This window comes from Puma concolor, chromosome C2 (assembly GCF_028749965.1).
Source record: "Puma concolor isolate L17-30 chromosome C2, mPumCon1.1.hap2, whole genome shotgun sequence".
Classification (NCBI taxonomy): domain Eukaryota; kingdom Metazoa; phylum Chordata; class Mammalia; order Carnivora; family Felidae; genus Puma; species Puma concolor.
Genome location: NC_141675.1, coordinates 113,399,174 through 113,416,995, shown reverse-complemented (window position 1 = coordinate 113,416,995; position 17,822 = coordinate 113,399,174). Strand labels below are relative to the sequence as shown.

At 40.7% G+C, this 17,822-nt stretch overlaps 1 protein-coding gene across 8 annotated transcripts in view; it reads left to right on the top strand.

Moving 5' to 3' along the window:
* Positions 1–17,822, top strand: part of ST3GAL6 (ST3 beta-galactoside alpha-2,3-sialyltransferase 6) — an 85,137-nt gene that overhangs the window by 26,549 nt on the left and 40,766 nt on the right. For 5 of the 8 annotated variants that reach the window (XR_015240347.1, XM_086675645.1, XM_025913747.2 and 2 more), the window contains 4 exons: positions 8,388–8,487; positions 11,500–11,577; positions 14,196–14,299; positions 15,603–15,666. Coding sequence is in view for 7 of the 8 variants with exons in the window: in XM_086675645.1 (XP_086531771.1) it covers positions 8,388–8,487; positions 11,500–11,577; positions 14,196–14,299; positions 15,603–15,666 (346 nt within the window). In the remaining variant the exon portion in view is untranslated. Of the gene's footprint in view, positions 1–7,225; positions 7,250–8,387; positions 8,488–11,499; positions 11,578–14,195; positions 14,300–15,602; positions 15,667–17,822 lie in introns of those variants that run through there. The other 3 variants (XM_086675647.1, XM_086675646.1, XM_025913749.2) reach the window with 2 other exon arrangements.

Here is a 17,822-nt window from a genome sequence, read left to right as displayed (position 1 = left end):
TCAGGGGAGCATTCAGTCATCTGCTTTGGCAGTGATGGCTTAGCTTTAATTAGGTAAAAAGATGTGTCTACATATGGTAAGGATGCAATCTGGCAAAAGCACTAGGTTTCTTGAAAGACTAAAAGGAAAGAGCGTGTGTGTGTTTACGTGTGTGGAGCTGGCTGCCTGTTGTTTTATTAGCCAAAGAATTGGGGGGAAAGGAGAGAAAGTTAATTATGCATGTTCTCCTTTTGCCATACAGAAAGAAAAAAACTATGAATTTAGAAATCAGCCAGAATGTATACAGGTGATCCAGTTTGTTGAAACTAGACAGTTATTTGGGGGGGGGGAGAGGGGGTGCATAAACAAAATCATAATTTTCTATTTACTCAATAATGTCAGATTTTTCCCCCTTAATTTGTATCAAATAGTAGTAGCTCAACATTTCAGATTTAAACTTAGCTTTTTCAGGTATAGTATGGCATATTAATTTTGGATATGCTACTCTTTATTCTTTAATTATGGCTTATTGAGAATTTGCAGGTCCTTCTAACAGAAATCCCATCAATCAGACTACTGAGTCTTTAAGATTTATCTTTTTAAATTATGAAGTGAACATTTTTTCATGTAATGTTTCTAAGTAAGCGTATTGTAATAAATGCATCTATTTAATGTGTATCATTCCCTAATTTTACTTTCAAAAAGGTAGTAAGTGAATATAAAGTTCATCATGTTATAGTTAAAAAAAAAAAACCAAAAAACAGTGGCTATAGTTCCCCATAATGTGCAGTTTAAAAGCTTTCCATAATGTACAGTTAAGCTCAGATCTGGGTTTGAATTCTGGCCACTGCTCTGGTAATTGAGCATCTCTAGCATGGGGATGATAATATACTTTCTTTCTTTCATCATGTATGAAAAGGGCTGAGTCTACTGCTGGGCATTTAGGAAATACTTAATAAACTGTGCTATTATTTACATGATCAACACCAAAGGTTCGTGTTTTTTGTATGTTCATGAGGCTGCTGGACACATTTGGATCATCCAATTAGTAAAAAGGGCCATACTTAAAGGGGTAGTAAATGAGTTAAAGAGGACTGAACCCTTTACATGGGTCACTTTAGGGTCCTGTTTGTATCTGCTAAGGCTTGGGCTATATTGAGATGGCTAGGTCTAGGAGGCTTAAGGGGACCTATGGGGCCAGAACAAAAACTCTAGAATTAATGCATAGCTAGAGCTGGAGCTAATGCTCACATGGCCATGTGATTACAGAGAACGGTCCTAAACCGAGCAATAAATACAAAGAGGAAGGCAGGCAGGATGTATGAACTGTTGGCCAAGTTCAGTCTTGGGTGTGTCAGTGTGAGCTAAGGACCTGTGGAGACCTAAATGGAGAAGGAACTCTCTGAGGGCTGAATGGACACAGGCTGCCAGCTGGGCCACCTAGTAAAGCTGTGGAGGTGAGCCAGGAACAGGGGCACCTGGCTAAGGGGAAAGCTGTGGCTGAGATCCTGCCCGTGCCAGGCTCTGTGCCCACAGGGCTACGGGGAGTCAGAGGGGATATCCTTTTCTCATATGTCCAAAGACATAGGTTGTTGAGTCTTTGGACATACTAGAAAAGGATATCCCCTCTGTGTTGAGCAGCAGTGTGTGGAGTATGAGGCAAGACCAAGCCTTGACAGGGCATCCGTCAGTCACTGACGTAGCGGAGAGCATAAGGGAATACAGTGGATGAGGACATGGTTTCAGATCCAAGTTACTAAAAAACTGGAAGTTTGGCTGCAGAGCTGCTGGGGTGGCTGAGAGAAGAATGCAGACTTTGAAAAACAAAACTCGTTTCAATGCACATTCTCCCGGCAACAGAACCCAGGCCTGGTGAAGGAGATGGCCAACGTCAGTGTGGGATCAGCCGGAACCTGACCAAACTGTTGAGCTGCTGCTCTGGGGCTCCTCAGGCTCCCTTGCCTTGAGCCCGGGTCGGTCCTAGAGCTTGGGGGTGGGTGCTGAGCCTATGGACAGAGGGGCATTAGGAAGAGTGTGTAGCCAGGTGTAGAGGAAATGTCACAGAGAGGTGAGGCAGCCTGGGTCTGTGTGCTCAGCATCTGGAAATGTGGACATGAAGGATGTTTCTTCCTTTGTGTTGTTTGATATTGAGATACCCACAGTATTTGTGTGCTTGGTGAATGACTGTGGAATTATTGTTGAACATGCTTCATGCTAGCTGGCTGTTGGTCAAACAAACTCCTTTTGGTTTGATAAAGCATTAGGAGACTCTAAAACTAAAAATCTGACCATTTTCAAGTGTCCTTCCATAGCGTTTGTTTGTCTGTCTTTGTAAGTAATGCTATCAAGCTTGCTCTGGGGCTCAGGAAGGTGCCTGAAAACAAGCACCCTCCTGTTTGCTTCTCATACACACTGAAGTTGGAGAATCACTGCTCTAGGACACTCAACCATGGAGGGGGAATAATTAATGTGTTGACTGAAATCCAGTAGAATGAGTTGGCAAGAATAAGGATGGGAGTAATAGGGTTTTGTTTCAGCCCAGTGTGTGACCATAACCTTTCTCTTGATTTCAACAATCCCTAGAATTTGTACTGCCCAAGGAGCTGGTAGGATAGACAAATTAGAGAAATGTGTTGTAATGTTTAGTCTGGCATCAAAAAGATGGGCTTGTGCCCATTTATGGAAGCTCACATCAGGAGAGAGGCGGCATAATGCATGGGCTCTGGTCGGGTAGATAAGGGTTGGAGTTCTATTTTTGTTACTTATCATCTCAGGGAAGTTACTGCCTCTCCAGAGCTTCAGTTTTCTTCATAAAATGGCAGTTGTAAGTTGGCCACTTCCTTCACAGGGTGGTTGTGAGCATTACATGAGCTGATGCACCAAAAGCATTTATCACCAGCTTTGGCACATGATGAGCACATGCTGAACACTCCTATCTTAATGATTCTAATGAACCGTTATTCATTGGGCATTTGCCATGTGCTAGGCACTTCTGGAAAACAAAACAAAACAACCCCTCCGCCCCCCCCCACCCCAAACAAAGCATCTAGTCACAGGATGTATAACTACATTCAACAGCTATCTACTTAACATCTTCTGTGTGACAGGTATTGTTAGAAATGCTGGAAATAAAATGATGGACAAAACAGACTATCCTGCTCTTATGGAGCTCGTAGTCTAGTCAGGATAACTCTTGTCACATCTGTTAGAGTCTCTGTATTTCTGTAAACCCATCATTGTTTTCCTCTGTGGTTCTCTGGAGTACACATACCAGAGCAATGGTTCTAAAACTTCAGTATGCATAAGAATTATATTGGAGGGTGCTCATTTTAATGCACATTCCCGAGATCCAGAGATTCAGAGTAAGTAGGAGCTCAGGAATGAGTATGTTAACAAGCCCCCATCTGGGGCTGACCCTTGGATCTGCCACATCACTTTGGGGCACGCTGCCCTAGAGCCATTTCCCTTTCATGGATATCTGAATTTACCCGTGGGGAGCTCTAGCCGCCAACGTAGCACTGTCAGGAAGTTATAGATTACAATTCTCTTTTGGGTTCTCCTCATGCTTTTTGTCTTGAGAGACAGGATGACCCCAGGAATGGAACTGGGAGGAAGAAATGGTCAGACCTTAAGTCTATGTCGCTTAAACTGTGTGACCTAGGACAACCAACTTCAGAAACTTTCAGTTTCCTCATTCATGAGGGGGATCATACCTGTGCACCATTTGTCAAGCTTGGTTTGAGCCTTAAGTGAAGGAAGGGACATAAAAGCATTTAATGCAATAAAATGATAGACAAGACAGACTATCCACGCAGATAAGATACACTTATTGTTAAAGAGAAGGGAGGGGCGCCTGGGTGGCTCAGTTGGTTAAGCATCCAACTCTTGATTTCACCTCAGGTCATGATCTCATGGTTTTGTGAGTTCGAGCCCCACATTGGGCTCTGTGCTGACAGTGTGGAGCCTGCCTGGGATTCTCTCCTCTCTCTCTACCCCTCCCCACTCATGCTATGTCTCTCTCTCTGTCTCAAGATAAATAAATATTTAAAAAAAATTTTTAAAAAGGGAAAACTGTTGCCAAGATGGTGCTCACTTTTGACATATGTAGATTATTCATGTAGATTATTCATATATTGGTTTATGATAATTTAAGAAGAGATAAACATTTGATATCTGCCAACAGTTCCTGTTCTTCCTTGATGTCCTCTACCTACACTTGAGATAAATAATTACTTCATGACTTAAATTTTGTAAATAATGTTATAGGGACCCTGGTCTTGGGAACAGATGCAGCCAAGAAGCTGAGTCTGTCATGTTTAATGTCAAGATCTTGAGACTTGTTTGTTTTGGTAGTTTAAGCTATCCTGAGGGGTTGCGGTTTTCTTTTTTTCCTTCTTTGCTTTAAAGCAGGCATATTTATATATTAAATGCTATATATTAAATATGTTTATATGTTCTGATTGTTTTTTTGTCAATATCTTTTGCTCAAAGCAAAATGGTCATTCCATTTATAGCATTACAATTGGGGAATTTGTTTATTCATGGAAGCTTTTTTTCTACAAGTATGCAGAGGAACTATAAATGTTTATCACAAGGATATCCTGGCTGGCTCAGTCTACTTTGCAACTTGAATATGCTTTGAATTGCCCATGAAATACAGAGTTTTTCTCAGCTGGTGTATGCAATGGCTCTTCAAGAGTAGTTTAATTTTACGTTTTAAAGGAAAACATGTTCCCTTACACTTCTGGGTTTCCAGCTAAAACACATATTAGTGAATGAAAAACAACAAAATCTTGCTTACTGATATCTCCATGCTTTGCAAAATAATATATAAATTTCCCAAAGAATGCATTTTGGGGGAACAGATAAGCAAATTGAATTGTAAATCTGAGTTTCTTCTCTAGATCTTCCTATACTGTTTTATCTTACATGTAAATAGGCTTTTAAAAAGTTGCTGATACTGGTAAGTGGCATCCATGTTGGGTGCTTGCATAAATGATGTTATTTTAGGTGGAGCCTTAAATAATTGAGCAGTTAAGCAGATTGGTGACTATATTGGCCCATGGTAAAATACCTTCCAGGATAGTCTCAAGCCTAACATTAGTAGTTTCTAAAACTGTTTCAGTTCAAGTTTAACTGGTGGATTCTAGAACTCCCAGAGTTGCCAAACACCCCTGATGTCTGACACCGTCAGCATGTACAACAAAAAAGGGTTAATTACAGTGTATATTTAAGGGAGTCACAGGATATGTAAATATAGTAAAACCTTGGTTTGTGAGCATAATTTGTTCCTGAAACATGCTTGTAATCCAAAGCACTTGCATATCAAAGAGAATTTCAAGAACCATTGGCTCAGTTGTGATCATGTGACATTTGCCATCACGTACTACTCGTATTGCAAGACATGCCTTGTTTATCAAGTTAAAATTTATCAGAAATGTTTGCTTGTCTTGAACAACACTGACAGAACAGGTTGTTCTGCCATCTAAGGTTTTACTGCAATTCCATTGTGTTCTTTGGAGTCTTGATTTGTCCTATATCCATGTTTGGGTAATAGCTGCATGGGTGAAAGAAAAAAGCATTTTGCTGAGGTCCCATCAATCAAAGGGATGAGACAAGCCAAGTCCACATCAGTTTCCTGTCGGCACTGATAGGCCTGTATCTTGTCTTCATGAAGCATTGCTCATGGCCTTCGGTGAATGTTTAATATGATTACCTCTCACCTTTACGACGAGTTGCCTTTTAGCACCCAGCTGGACCCCAGTTTGACCTTTCTCAATTCTCCCAGTACAGGGGGAAGAAGGAAGGCTGATATTGTTGAACAAGTATACGGGCCAAGTAGAGACTTTTACTGATAATCCCAAACCTTAGCACTCTCCATCACTTGGATTTTACCCAGTATTCCTCAAGAAACATAGAGCCATACCCCGCTCCTTTTTTTAACCTACTAATGATCCTGCAATTTATTTCTTTTTACCAAGGAGAAATTAAGATGATTTTTAAAATAACCCACAGTTACATCAAGAGAGCATACATTTCAGGTGGGTGAGGAAGACCGAACAAAGCAGAAAGAGAGGTGCAGGCCTGAGGGGATGGGAGCAGCAGATCTATATGCGCTTTACAAACTGCTTTACTCCCTTTGCCATGTGAGGATGTGGGACTTTGTGCAAAAGCCACATGCAACTGCATCTTTCTGTCAGGCCAGCAAGAAGACAGTGTAGGTTGGGGCACCTGGGTGGCTCAGTCGGTTGAGCGTCCGACTTCGGCTCAGGTTATTATCTCACGGTTCCGGGGTTCGAGCCCCGCGTCGGGCTCTGTGCTGACAGCTCGGAGCCTGGAGCCTGTTTCGGATTCTGTGTCTCCTTCTCTCTCTGCCCCTCCCCCACGTGCGCTCTGTCTCCCTCTGTCTCAAAAATAAATAAACACTAAGAAAAATTAAAACAAACAAAGAAGACGACGTAGGCTGCATCAGGATAGGCCAGGTCTCATATTGGCTTTCTCAAAACCCATGCATATTACTACTTAGAAAAAGAGCACAGCTGACAGTTTTAGAAAATGAACCACCGTTAAATACACAACCACATTCACATATTTTGTGTCCTAGGTTGTGCCGGGCACGCTTCATTTTGGGTAATCTACCTAATAGCTCAAAGAGGTAGTTTCTGTGCTCTCACCTGTAAACAGATGAGGATGCTCAGGTTGGAAGTGGTAAACTGATTTACCTAAGGTCCCCCAAGACAGGAATTATGTGGAATTGGGCGGTAATTCATGTGTTCTGATTGCCAACCAGTTTGACTCTTCATGGCAATCATGTGTGCTAGGAAGTATGTGTAAAGTGTGTTATTTAACTCCTCTATTTGCTTTCTCCTTACATAGGCATTTCTCACTAACTTATAATAATGGCATGTGGGGGTGGCGGCTGCCTGAATAGAAGTGAGAAGCAGCAGCTGACACCAAGGGAGGAGAAACCAGCGATTTCCTCTGGATAAGGACGGCGTAGCGAACAGTCCCACACCCTCATTAGCTCCAGAGGAGCCCAGCATAATTATGACATTTGTTAAGATGACCCCACATTATCGAGGAAAGCTTAAATTGTATTTATCATATTCTGTTTATGAAGGCAAAGGAGTGCTTTATTTTAAGAGTTCCACTTGGACTTACTTTACTGTTCAAAGGGAGACAGCATGATCTTATCTGGAAATGCATCTACCCAGACTCACCATGTCTGCACTGCATTGCCCCGATGAAGGTTGATGGATGTGAACAAGAGGTACATGCAATTGTCGAAATGAACCAGAAACTTGACAGGCAAAAAGCTAGCATATTTGTTTAAAGTCCCAAGCATTGAAATCTACTGTAAGCACCATATAATATATTAAATTTGTCTTTTGCATTTAATTGCATGTGGAAACGAGAACTTACTCATTTCTATGAAGTAAAAGTGAGAACAAAATATGTTCAGGTTTCTTAAAAATCTATATTCTATGAAGGGTTTTTAAAATTTATATTCTAGCGAAGATTTTGTCCAGGTTTTTGTCGATCTACAAATGTACAATGGACCACACTATTGATATAGTGCAAAAATAAGCAAGAAATTAGCTGAAATGTACCTCTGCTAGGATACTGAAAAATCAAATGGATGCATCTAAAAGTATATAAAAGTTGAAGATGTGGAAAATATTCTTAGTAGCCTTTTTTCCCCAGTTTTTAAAAATTGCAAAAAGGACGTGTAAAAATTACAATGCATGGCATTTAAAAATCATTCTGAGAGGCGCCTGGGTGGCTCAGTTGGTTAAGCGTCCGTCTTTGGCTCAGGTCATGACCTCATGAGCCCTGGATCAGGTTCTGTGCTGACAGCCCAGAGCCTGGAGCCTTCTTCGGAGTCTGTGTCTCCCTCTCTCTTGCCCTCCCCCACTCTCACTCTGTCTCTCTCAAAAATAAATAAAAATGTTAAAAAAATCATTTTGAGCACTGAGGAAATGCGATGTTTGTTTACATCTTAAGGCATATATTCACTTTCTGTTGAGAGAGTGAAAATAGGTATTTTTTACTGTTTCTGAAAACAAGTTTTGGGTCTGAAATACATGTGTAAAATTTTGTTTTGAATGCATGTTTTTCTTATCTAACATGAGAAAGTAGGATGGCAGCTGCTAGCTTTGAAACCATGGTACTGTTGATAGGTTTATGCATCATGCTGTATTGACTAAACAGGCTGAGGAGAAACAGAAAAAAAACACTCTTTGCCTACAAATTTAGTGAATATTTCCAAAAATAGTAGGCCTACATCGTTTTCTTTTCTTCCCTGTCTATATGTTTATTCACTAATGCTTATTTTGAGCTCTTGTGTGACCCCATCTACATAACAAACGATAACGCTTTTTCTTTGGACTTCATTTCTTGTGTTTCAGGTGGGCCAGCCATGAGAGGGTACCTTGTGGCCATATTCCTGAGTGCTGTCTTTCTCTATTATGTGCTGCATTGTATATTATGGGGAACAAACGCCTATTGGTAAGTTTCATTTTTGCTCTTTAAAAATAATTCCCGGGGCACCGAGGTGGCTCAGTTGGTTGAATGTCTGACTCTTGATTTTTGGCTCAGGTCATGACCCTGGGGTCATTGGATCAAGCCCCACGTTGGGCTCTGCACTGAGCATCGAGACTGCTCAAGATTCTCTCTCTCTTCCTGTGCTCTTCTCCCCCACTCATGTGCATGCGCGCGCTCTCTCTCAAATAAAAAAATAAAAATAAATAAAAATGATTCCTAAACTAGTCTTTGACACAGTCACACAAATGATGTTAGAAGGACCTATAAAAAAAAAACAACTCTTTAACATTTTGAGCCTTTTTTAGCTTTCCATGCTAAACTGGGGTTTTACCATTCTAGTGTCTTGTACATTGCAGCTTTAACAGCTTTCAAACTGATAAAACAGCACCTTATTTTTATTGACATCAGTGAAGCAGTGGTGTTGCCCATCTCTGGAACATAATATTCTTTATATAATATTTCATCTCCTTGAATTGATGCAGTAATTCTTGGACTCAGTGGTTCTTGACTATTGAGCCTAAAATGCTTGGATAAGATAGTGATGATTAAAATAGAGACACTGCATATGGTTTTCTTTGTTTAAAAATATTCGGTGCATGATGACACACATTATGAAACCACTTTGACTTGAAATGTCTCATAAAACTTTGAAGAAGCACAGATAGTTTTATGGCAGAGAAAACTTATGAAATAAGCTTTTCATCCTTTTCCCTAATTGTCCTTTGGCTAGGAGTAAAGTTTTGATGACCTTTAAATCCTGAATGGACGGTAGTATATGATATCAAAATAAGTCATATGACAATTTTCTATTTTAGACGAAATACCAGTACTCTTTGCCAGTTTTTCAGTAGGAAATTCTAGATCATGTTTCTGGTTGTGTCCCCCCACCCCCGTCTAGATAAAAAAAAAGTTGATGCTTCTGAATTTACTTCACCACTTGTTGATTGAAAAATTATTGTAATGCTCTTCATGGAAGGAAGTTAGGCAGATGGTCACTAGAAAAATCCAATGCCGGGTGGGGGTGGGGGGTGGCCCAAAGTTTCTAGGGCTTGGACTTAAATACTGAGCTAGAGGACTTAGAAGTCTGATTATACACCACATGAAGGTTATACACGGTGTTCTCTCCTTCCGTCTTTGCCACATCCTGTCTCTGTACCACTCTTAGTAACGGAAGGTAAGAACAGAAGAGAAAGCAAGGAGTTTACTTTGTAAACAAATCCTATTGTGTCACAGGGGAAATGATAAAGAGGACAATGCAAGGAGTGTTGAATTCTGCAGTCTTTTGTCATCCGGGTTTGAGAGTGTTTATGACCCTCCTAAGCTAACCCGTGATACTAGTCACAGAAAATACCGGGGGAAATTATCTCAGGTGGGTTTTGTGCTGTGAACTTACTTCCTTAAAAATTATTTAAGACAGGTAACTTTTTCATTTTTATTTAATTTATTTTATTACTTTTTTAATGTTTATTTATTTTTGAGACAAAGACAGAGCATGAATGGGGGAGGGTCAGAGAGAGAGGAAGACACAGAATCCGAAGCAGGCTCCAGGCTCTGAGCTGTCAGCACAGAGCCCAACACGGGGCTCGAACCCACAGACCGTGAGATCGTGACCTGAGCTGAAGTCAGAGGCTCAACCGATTAAGCCACCCAGGTGCCCCTAGACAGGTAACTTTTTTAAGCCACCCAAAGGTTGTCTTCAGAATATCCTAAAAGTTTTTCTGTTCGACTAACCTTAGAAACCAAGTAATATCTTTTACTTCATTTTGTCCTCAGAATGTAATTTGGTTTTTATGATCTAATGTGCTGATCCACCATATTTATGTACCTTCCTAACATATAAATCAAGGGATTCTTGCCATGTATGGTAGTCACAAAAGATGTTTCTCTAATAAGGACTTTACTAGTTTCATAGTTTAGAAATCTAGAAGTTCTTGGGCGTCTGGGTGGCTCAGTCATTTGAGTGTCTGACTTCGGCTCCGGTCATGATCTCATGGTTCATGAGTTTGAGCCCCTCATCAGGCTCTCTGGGCTGACAGCTCAGAGCCTGGAGCCTGCTTTGGATTCTGTGTCTCCCTCTCTCGCAGCCCCTCCCCAGCTCAGACTCTGTGTGTGTGTGTGTGTGTGTGTGTGTGTGTGTGTGTGTGTGTGTGTGTGTCTCAAAAACAAAAACATAAACCTAGAAGTCCTAACTATGTGGATTTCTAAAAAATTGAGACTACTTCTTTTAGTTTGTGTCCTGTGATTATAGAAGAACATGGATTAGTTTTTTAGATGAATTCTTCACATAATTGATCATTAATAAAGTCTTCTGTTAGGCCGTTATGAACCTGGCTAGCTCTGGATCCTGCCACTCTGTCCCCCTCATTTATTTTTGTTGTCATGCTCTGTCTTGTTTCACAATACCCTTTTAAACTGTGGAGACAAGCACTCCATTCAGGAGACCCAGAAGGTCCTAACCTGTGCCAAGAATAGAGGAGAGTGAGATAGGACTCTGAATGGTGTGATTTGTGGAGTCCGGATCACAAGGCTGCCTCTGTAGAGCTTCAGGTCTGTGTTTCTATGGTAGGTGTGCCCAGTTGTGGCATGGGGGACCTAGAGAGTCATGTGCACTGGAGTGTGTTGGGTTTGGCAGGCTTTGGGGAGACTTCCAAGAAGTCAGCCTGCTTGTGGCTTCCACAGTGTGGTGACCCCTAGCCCTTCTCGAAGGGCCCTTTGTTCACTGCTGGTTGAATCCCTTCTGGGTCGCTTGTCACCTCAGCCTTTTTCACCCTCTCGCCTTGTATCCGTGCATCCTCAAATATGTGAAAGGTCCTGGAGAAAGTACGGTCATCCCTCAAGGGTTTCTGTGAGGATTTTAAATTCCATGCCGGAGAAGTCTTTCAGCGGTTGTCTCCAAGTGGATTCCCAGGGCATTTGCTTTCCTTTGGGCGGGCTTCCTGGTTCTGGTTTCTGAGTGACCCTGTTTTTGTCTCCTAGGGTGCCACCTGTGGAAATGAAGCGGAGAAATAAGATCCAGCCTTGTTTATCGAAGCCAGCTTTTGCCTCTCTCCTGAGGTAAAAAGAGAAAAGAAATTGTGACCTACAACATGTTTAAAATGTGTTTGTAATCACTTTTCACGCTTGTTTACTTTTTTTCGTATGGAAAGTATGAAAGTAGACTTTAGCAGCGTAAAGTAGACACTCTATATTTAAGGAAGAGCTTGAATATCCCGTCTCTTTTTGTGCTTTTGGTCAGAGCTCTGCATATATTTTCAGAAAAGGCATTGAAGAACTCAATCAGACCAGTTACTCTTTTTACACAGGTGAGATTAGAGAGCTCTGTTTGTATTTGATCATAAAGTGAACTGTTCTTCAGGGCTTTACTTCTCCCCTTGTTGTTCCCATGTTGTTTTTAAATTTTTTTTTTTTCAACGTTTATTTATTTTTGGGACAGAGAGAGACAGAGCATGAATGGGGGAGGGGGCAGAGAGAGAGGGAGACACAGAATCGGAAGCAGGCTCCAGGCTCTGAGCCATCAGCCCAGCGCCTGACGCGGGGCTCAAACTCACGGACCGCGAGATCGTGACCTGGCTGAAGTCGGACGCTTAACCGACTGCGCCACCCAGGCGCCCCCCCATGTTGTTTTTTACCCTTATTATTTTGTAGCTTTTTTTCCCCCTTGTCTCTAGGTTAAACTTCATGATGAGAAATTTTTCCTCACCATGACTTTCAGTGAACTACTTGGAATGTAAATGTAAATCTTTATATAGTTGTCAGGACTTGCAGAATATCCACAAATATGTTTTTCCTCTTTCACCTCAACTGTGACAGATTGCTGGTCAAAACTCTTCTAGAGAAATAGAAATAAATGACAGTCTGGTCATGTTTAATTGTGTAAAACAGGTCCAAGCTTTTCAATATGTTCTCCATTAAGGATCAAAAGTTTATATATTTGTAAATTTTCTTTTCATTGCATAGTATACCACACATTTCCATGACTGGTTCTTAACCTTTTAAAATCAACTCTCTAGGAAACTGGAGATACATAAAATATTTCTGCATATGTTTACAGGTATATCATGGCTACTATAAGCACTTTATAAGATGATAAATCTTTCTAGTTAGGACCACTGCAAAACTAGAAGAGTGGTTTTAAACTTTTTTAACCATGACCCCATAGTAAGAAATCAATTTTACCTTGGAATCCAGTATACACTGGGTATAAATACATTTTACTTTGGAAGCCGGCATACATAAATAAAGCTGGACCCCTGAGAATGCTGACACTCTCAAAACTAAGTCTGGGATACAGATCATATGTCATGCAGGAAGGGCCCACTGTCACCTGTTTCCTTAGTCTGAATGTGGTGTGAGTTCTTAGCCCAGCTCTGAAGACCTTAAGCTCGTGTGACTTGCCCAAGGTGTAATGGCTCCTGAGTGGCTACTATGGATGCAAATGAAGCCAGAATGAAACTGAAGCTATTTCACCCCTATTCTGTGCTTTATTTCCATTTTGTCATACAGCCACTGAAACCCCAGGGCACTCTGATCTGCACCTGCAGTTTTTAGACTAACAAAAGGCAAAGCTGATATGACAGGAAAAATGGGGCCAAGTGTGGGGGATTGGGGTAAGGGTGAGTTTGACTTGTTCCTTCTCTTGCATTAAAAGCACTTTGATTTTCTTTTTTTCTACTTCATACTGGTTCCATAAAGAAGTAATACGGAGTTGAAATTCATTCAATCATTTATTAACCGTAGGGAACCTGCCTACTCTGTGCTGGTTGCTAAAAGTGAGGGGGAAAAAACAGAGGCACATCCTATCCTCATCGAACGGTCTCTCTTGTCTGAGAGAGGACCTGAGTGGGGGCAGTGGGGCATAGCTCAGCACAGAGCAGGCAATAAGAGCATGTCCATAGTTGTTGTTCTTCAGTAAGTCTTAATGCCGGCAAGAATCCTAGGTGCATCTAACTGTTCTTTATTTTCATTTTTATTTTTACTTTTTTTTTTTCATAGCTGACAAAACTTCACACATATGGTACTTTTTAATTTGGGAGTGGCTTAGCATCCGTGCTTTATTTCCCCTTATTACCTCCTTTGTCTCTTCCTGTATATGGCTAACATTTCCTCACATGGTATTGATTTGTTTTTAAATTTTGATCCCCCTCCCTAGCCTCTAGAGTTGTGACAAAACTTTGGTTCCACAGCCTGGGTAGCGTTTCCATCTTGGTTTTGTAGTTCCATTGCACATTCCATTCTCTATTCTATTTAAATTCCGTTTAAGGTGACTTTTCAATAATTTTACGTTTTAAAGTTTGTTTATTTTGAGAAAGAGCAAGAGAGCAAATGGGGGAGGGGCAGAGAGAGCGTCTCAAGCAGGCTCCGTGCTGTCAGTGCAGAGCCCAACCCGGGGGCTCAATCTCATGGACTGCGAGTTCATGACCTGAGCTGAAATCACGAGTCTGATGCTTAACCAACTGAGCCACCCAGGCCCCCCAAATAATGTTAATATTAAAACGTAAGACTATAAATAAGCATTGAAGTGAATAAAAAAATACTTTAAAAATAGTTACACAATCGCATATAGTCCGTATATCAACGTGAGTATTATACTTCAGTTGTCTTCAGTTGTGATTTTAGAAGGCTGCATATATTGTAGGCATTTGGGGGAAATGATTCTTTTCCTTTTCTTGCAGGTTTCATCAGTTTCACCCTTTTCTGTGTGCAGCTGATTTTAAAAAGATTGCTTCCTTGTATGGTGGTGATAAGTTTGATTTGCCCTATGGGATAAGAACATCAGGTCAGTAATATTATTCTTACCCAGCCCTATTAATAGGAGTGTGTTTTGATGTGAACCACATGTTTATATAATTTTAAGGCCTTTTCATCTTACTGCTTCATGAGGATTCTTAAAGGAAATGATTCGGCAATTTGTTGAAGGAAATTAAATTTTAATTCAGAAATCCCTACTCCTTTTTGAGGCAGTGTGGAATTCTAAAATAAAACGGGAAGTTTGTTGTTGTTTTTTGAGAAACTGCTCTTTACTTTTGTCTAGCTATGGTATTATTCATGAGTTCTGATGCTGTATTTTATTCTAGTATAGAATTAGCAGGATAAACCTGTGGGTTAACTTCCTTCCTGTCTCCCTTTTTGCCTTTTTACCTCTGAGTTTTATTTTATTCCATCAATGTAAGTTCTAACTCCTTGATCAGCCTTTTAACCAGTAGGTATTTTGCTAAATTGAGAGAGAAATTACTCTATCTGCTAATGACAAAACCGTTTTCTCTCCACTTATTGACAACTGATTGGCCTTAAGCAGCTTTATGTTGTAGATTTTTGAGAGACCCTAAAAGCCCAGTAGGTGACAAGCTTAGTTTTCTGAGTCAGATTTTATTTATTCAGTGGATCCTGTTAGGTGTGTGTGTGTGTTGTGTGTGTGTGTGTGTGTATATGTGTGTGTGTATAGGTTTAAAAAAATATTGCAGAGAATTTGATAATACATTTAAATTTGCTGAATATTGGTTTCTATACTAATATCAGTTTCAAAGGCTATATTCTACACTAATATCATCTGATGTTGGTATTTTTTTAAAAAATGTCTTATTACTTATTTTTGGGAGAGAGAGAGACAGACACAGCATGATCAGGGGAGGGGCAGAGAGAGCGAGGGAGACACTGAACCTGAAGCAGGCTCCAGGCTCTGAGCTGTTAGCACAGAGCCCGATGTGGGGCTCAAACTCACGAACCATGAGATCATGACCTGAGCTGAAGTCAGACACTTAACGGACTGAGCCACCCAGGCACCCCAGATGTTGGTATTTTTGGGGTTACTTTTTCAGAATTGTTGTCAGATAAGGCATTTTTTTTTTTACCCCCCTGGAGTTTTCAGGAAGTGTCCTTAGAGCAGTTTTGAGCATACCTATTGAGTAGTGCCTGCTAACTGCAGTTGTATTGTTAATTTCCACCAAGGAATAAATCCACATGGATTTACAACTTTGAAATGGGTTGGGGGAGGGATGGGGGGGGGGAATACCTAGGGTTGCTTACTAGGTATCTAAGAAGCCATAATTCCTTTTATTTATAATATGCCATTTGTTTTCTAGCGGAATATTTTCGACTTGCTCTTTCAAAACTGCAGAGTTGTGATCTCTTTGATGAATATGACAAGTGAGTTTATTTCCTCGCTTTTGTTTGACTTTTACTTTTAGCTAAGGTGGTTCAAAATATGCACCCCAATGTAAAATGTCTTCAGTCAAGAAAATTCCATAGTAGTTGTGCATGACTAAAATGTCTATTAGTTATTTCCATGACACTTCAAATAAACACATTACAAAATTAATTTAGAAACTGCAAAACTGGTTGCCTCAAAAGTTTGCAGAGTCTTATGATGAGCAATCCTAGTCCCAGGTCAAGACATTTTAACCCACGTTCACCTCTCCTAAGTTGTTGTTACTAGAGAATTAATTTGCAACCCCTGTTAATCAGCTCACAGCCCCTCCATAGGCTGTCTCCTGTACCTTCCTATGTATCTTCTGATTGCTCATGAGGATCTGTTTTGTTTCACTTGAATATCGGATTTCAGAAGCAGCTCTCTTCCTCCTATTCAGAATTATACTGGAGGAAAGAGAACAGTTGGTTGAGATAATACTTGTTCTGACTACAAAAGGTAACTTAATTTGTAGAAAATTCTGGTGTCAAGTGAACCATCTAGGAATGAAATTGCTAAAGATAGACTCTTTAGCTGATACACTTATTTTTACAAAGGTAGACTTTCTGTACAGATTCTTCATCTACCCTTTAGGATTTGGCCAGTGGTCCATTGGGGGGATGGAATAGGCACTCCATTAAAAAGCAAAATGACAGAATTTTCCCTCTTGCCCAAGAGGACAGAAGTGCTATTTAGCAAATAAATAAATGAGAGTAGTGGACAGAAATGTGAAAATGGGGATAGAATTTACAGAACAGAGCTGGAAGAGCAATGCTAGATTTTGTCTGAAATTCTCTCCTTTTTTCTCTGAGAGCCCACACGATCAAAGTGTGGATATGTAATGTTGGCTCATTTCAGCTGTACTTACTTATTACAATTTAAAACTATGCCATCAACTTAATTTGTTTTTGATTGCATACGAACAGCAACCATGTATGTACTTTTCTAGCCTAAATTTTATGTAGCTCATGGGTTGAATTTTGTGCAGATCTTTGGCATATGTGCATTATGTCCTGCTCTCTAGTTTTTACCACTACCCTGCAAAGAATGCTTGATAGTCTTTTTTTTTTTTTTTTTAATGGAGAAACTAAAACTAGGCAAACATACATAGTTTGTTACAGTGGGTAAAAGCTACAGCCAGGATGTGAACCTAGAGAGCTCCATCCAGTGCCCGGATGTGTGACTTAAGAGTAATAGTGACTGTACATTAAATATTTGGAGCAAGTGTCTACAAGGTCCTAGTCCCTGTAAATGTGAGCTACTGCCAGGATTCTTGGGTGTGTATGACTAGAAGTTTCACTCTTTCCTGGTCTTTATCTTAGAACTAGACTGTATCATCTGTAGGTGCTTTCAGAAGCCCTTCCCACACAGGAATTCATCATCTGCGTGTGCCTCAGCCAGGCTTGTCTCTCTCTTCTTGCTGACGTGGTCTTGCTGTTTCCTTTCCTCCTTTGTCATTGAGCATGGACCCCACTCCCAACATCAACCCATGTCAGGCTCTTAGCATCACCCGTGTTGGAAGAGAGGTGGGTGTGGGTGGTGAGGAGGGCTGGAAGATCTTGCTGATGGCACAGGAATCCTTTAGTCTGAGTTTGTCAAGAGAAGTAGAATAGAATGTGCAGTCAGAGACTTTTCAGGCACAGAGGGAATGGAAAATCCCCTTGTGGGATCTCTTCGGAGTGCACACCAAGAAGCAGTCACATGATCAGCCTTGCTGAATTGCTTGTTTGTGCAAACCTGTTTTCCTAGGGACTTGACAAAGAGTATTTTGAAAGTAGATGAGAATATACTTGGGACAGTATTTCCTATTTCATATTAACTTTTGGGATGGGTTCACATGTAATAAACTATACCTGTATTTTAAGCAAGTCAGTATACATTTATCTGAATGGCACTGTATAACACAAAGACAATCGCTGGCCAGTCTTTGCCTGAGCCGTGGATTTTATTTTATTTATTTATTTTAAAAATATTTACTTATTTTGAGAGCGACCACACATGTATGCATGCACACAGGGGAGGGGTAGAGAGAGGAGAGGGGGAGAATCCCAAGCAGTCTCCGTGCGGTCAGTGCAGAGCCTGACATGGGACTCGAACTCATGAACCGTGAGATCAT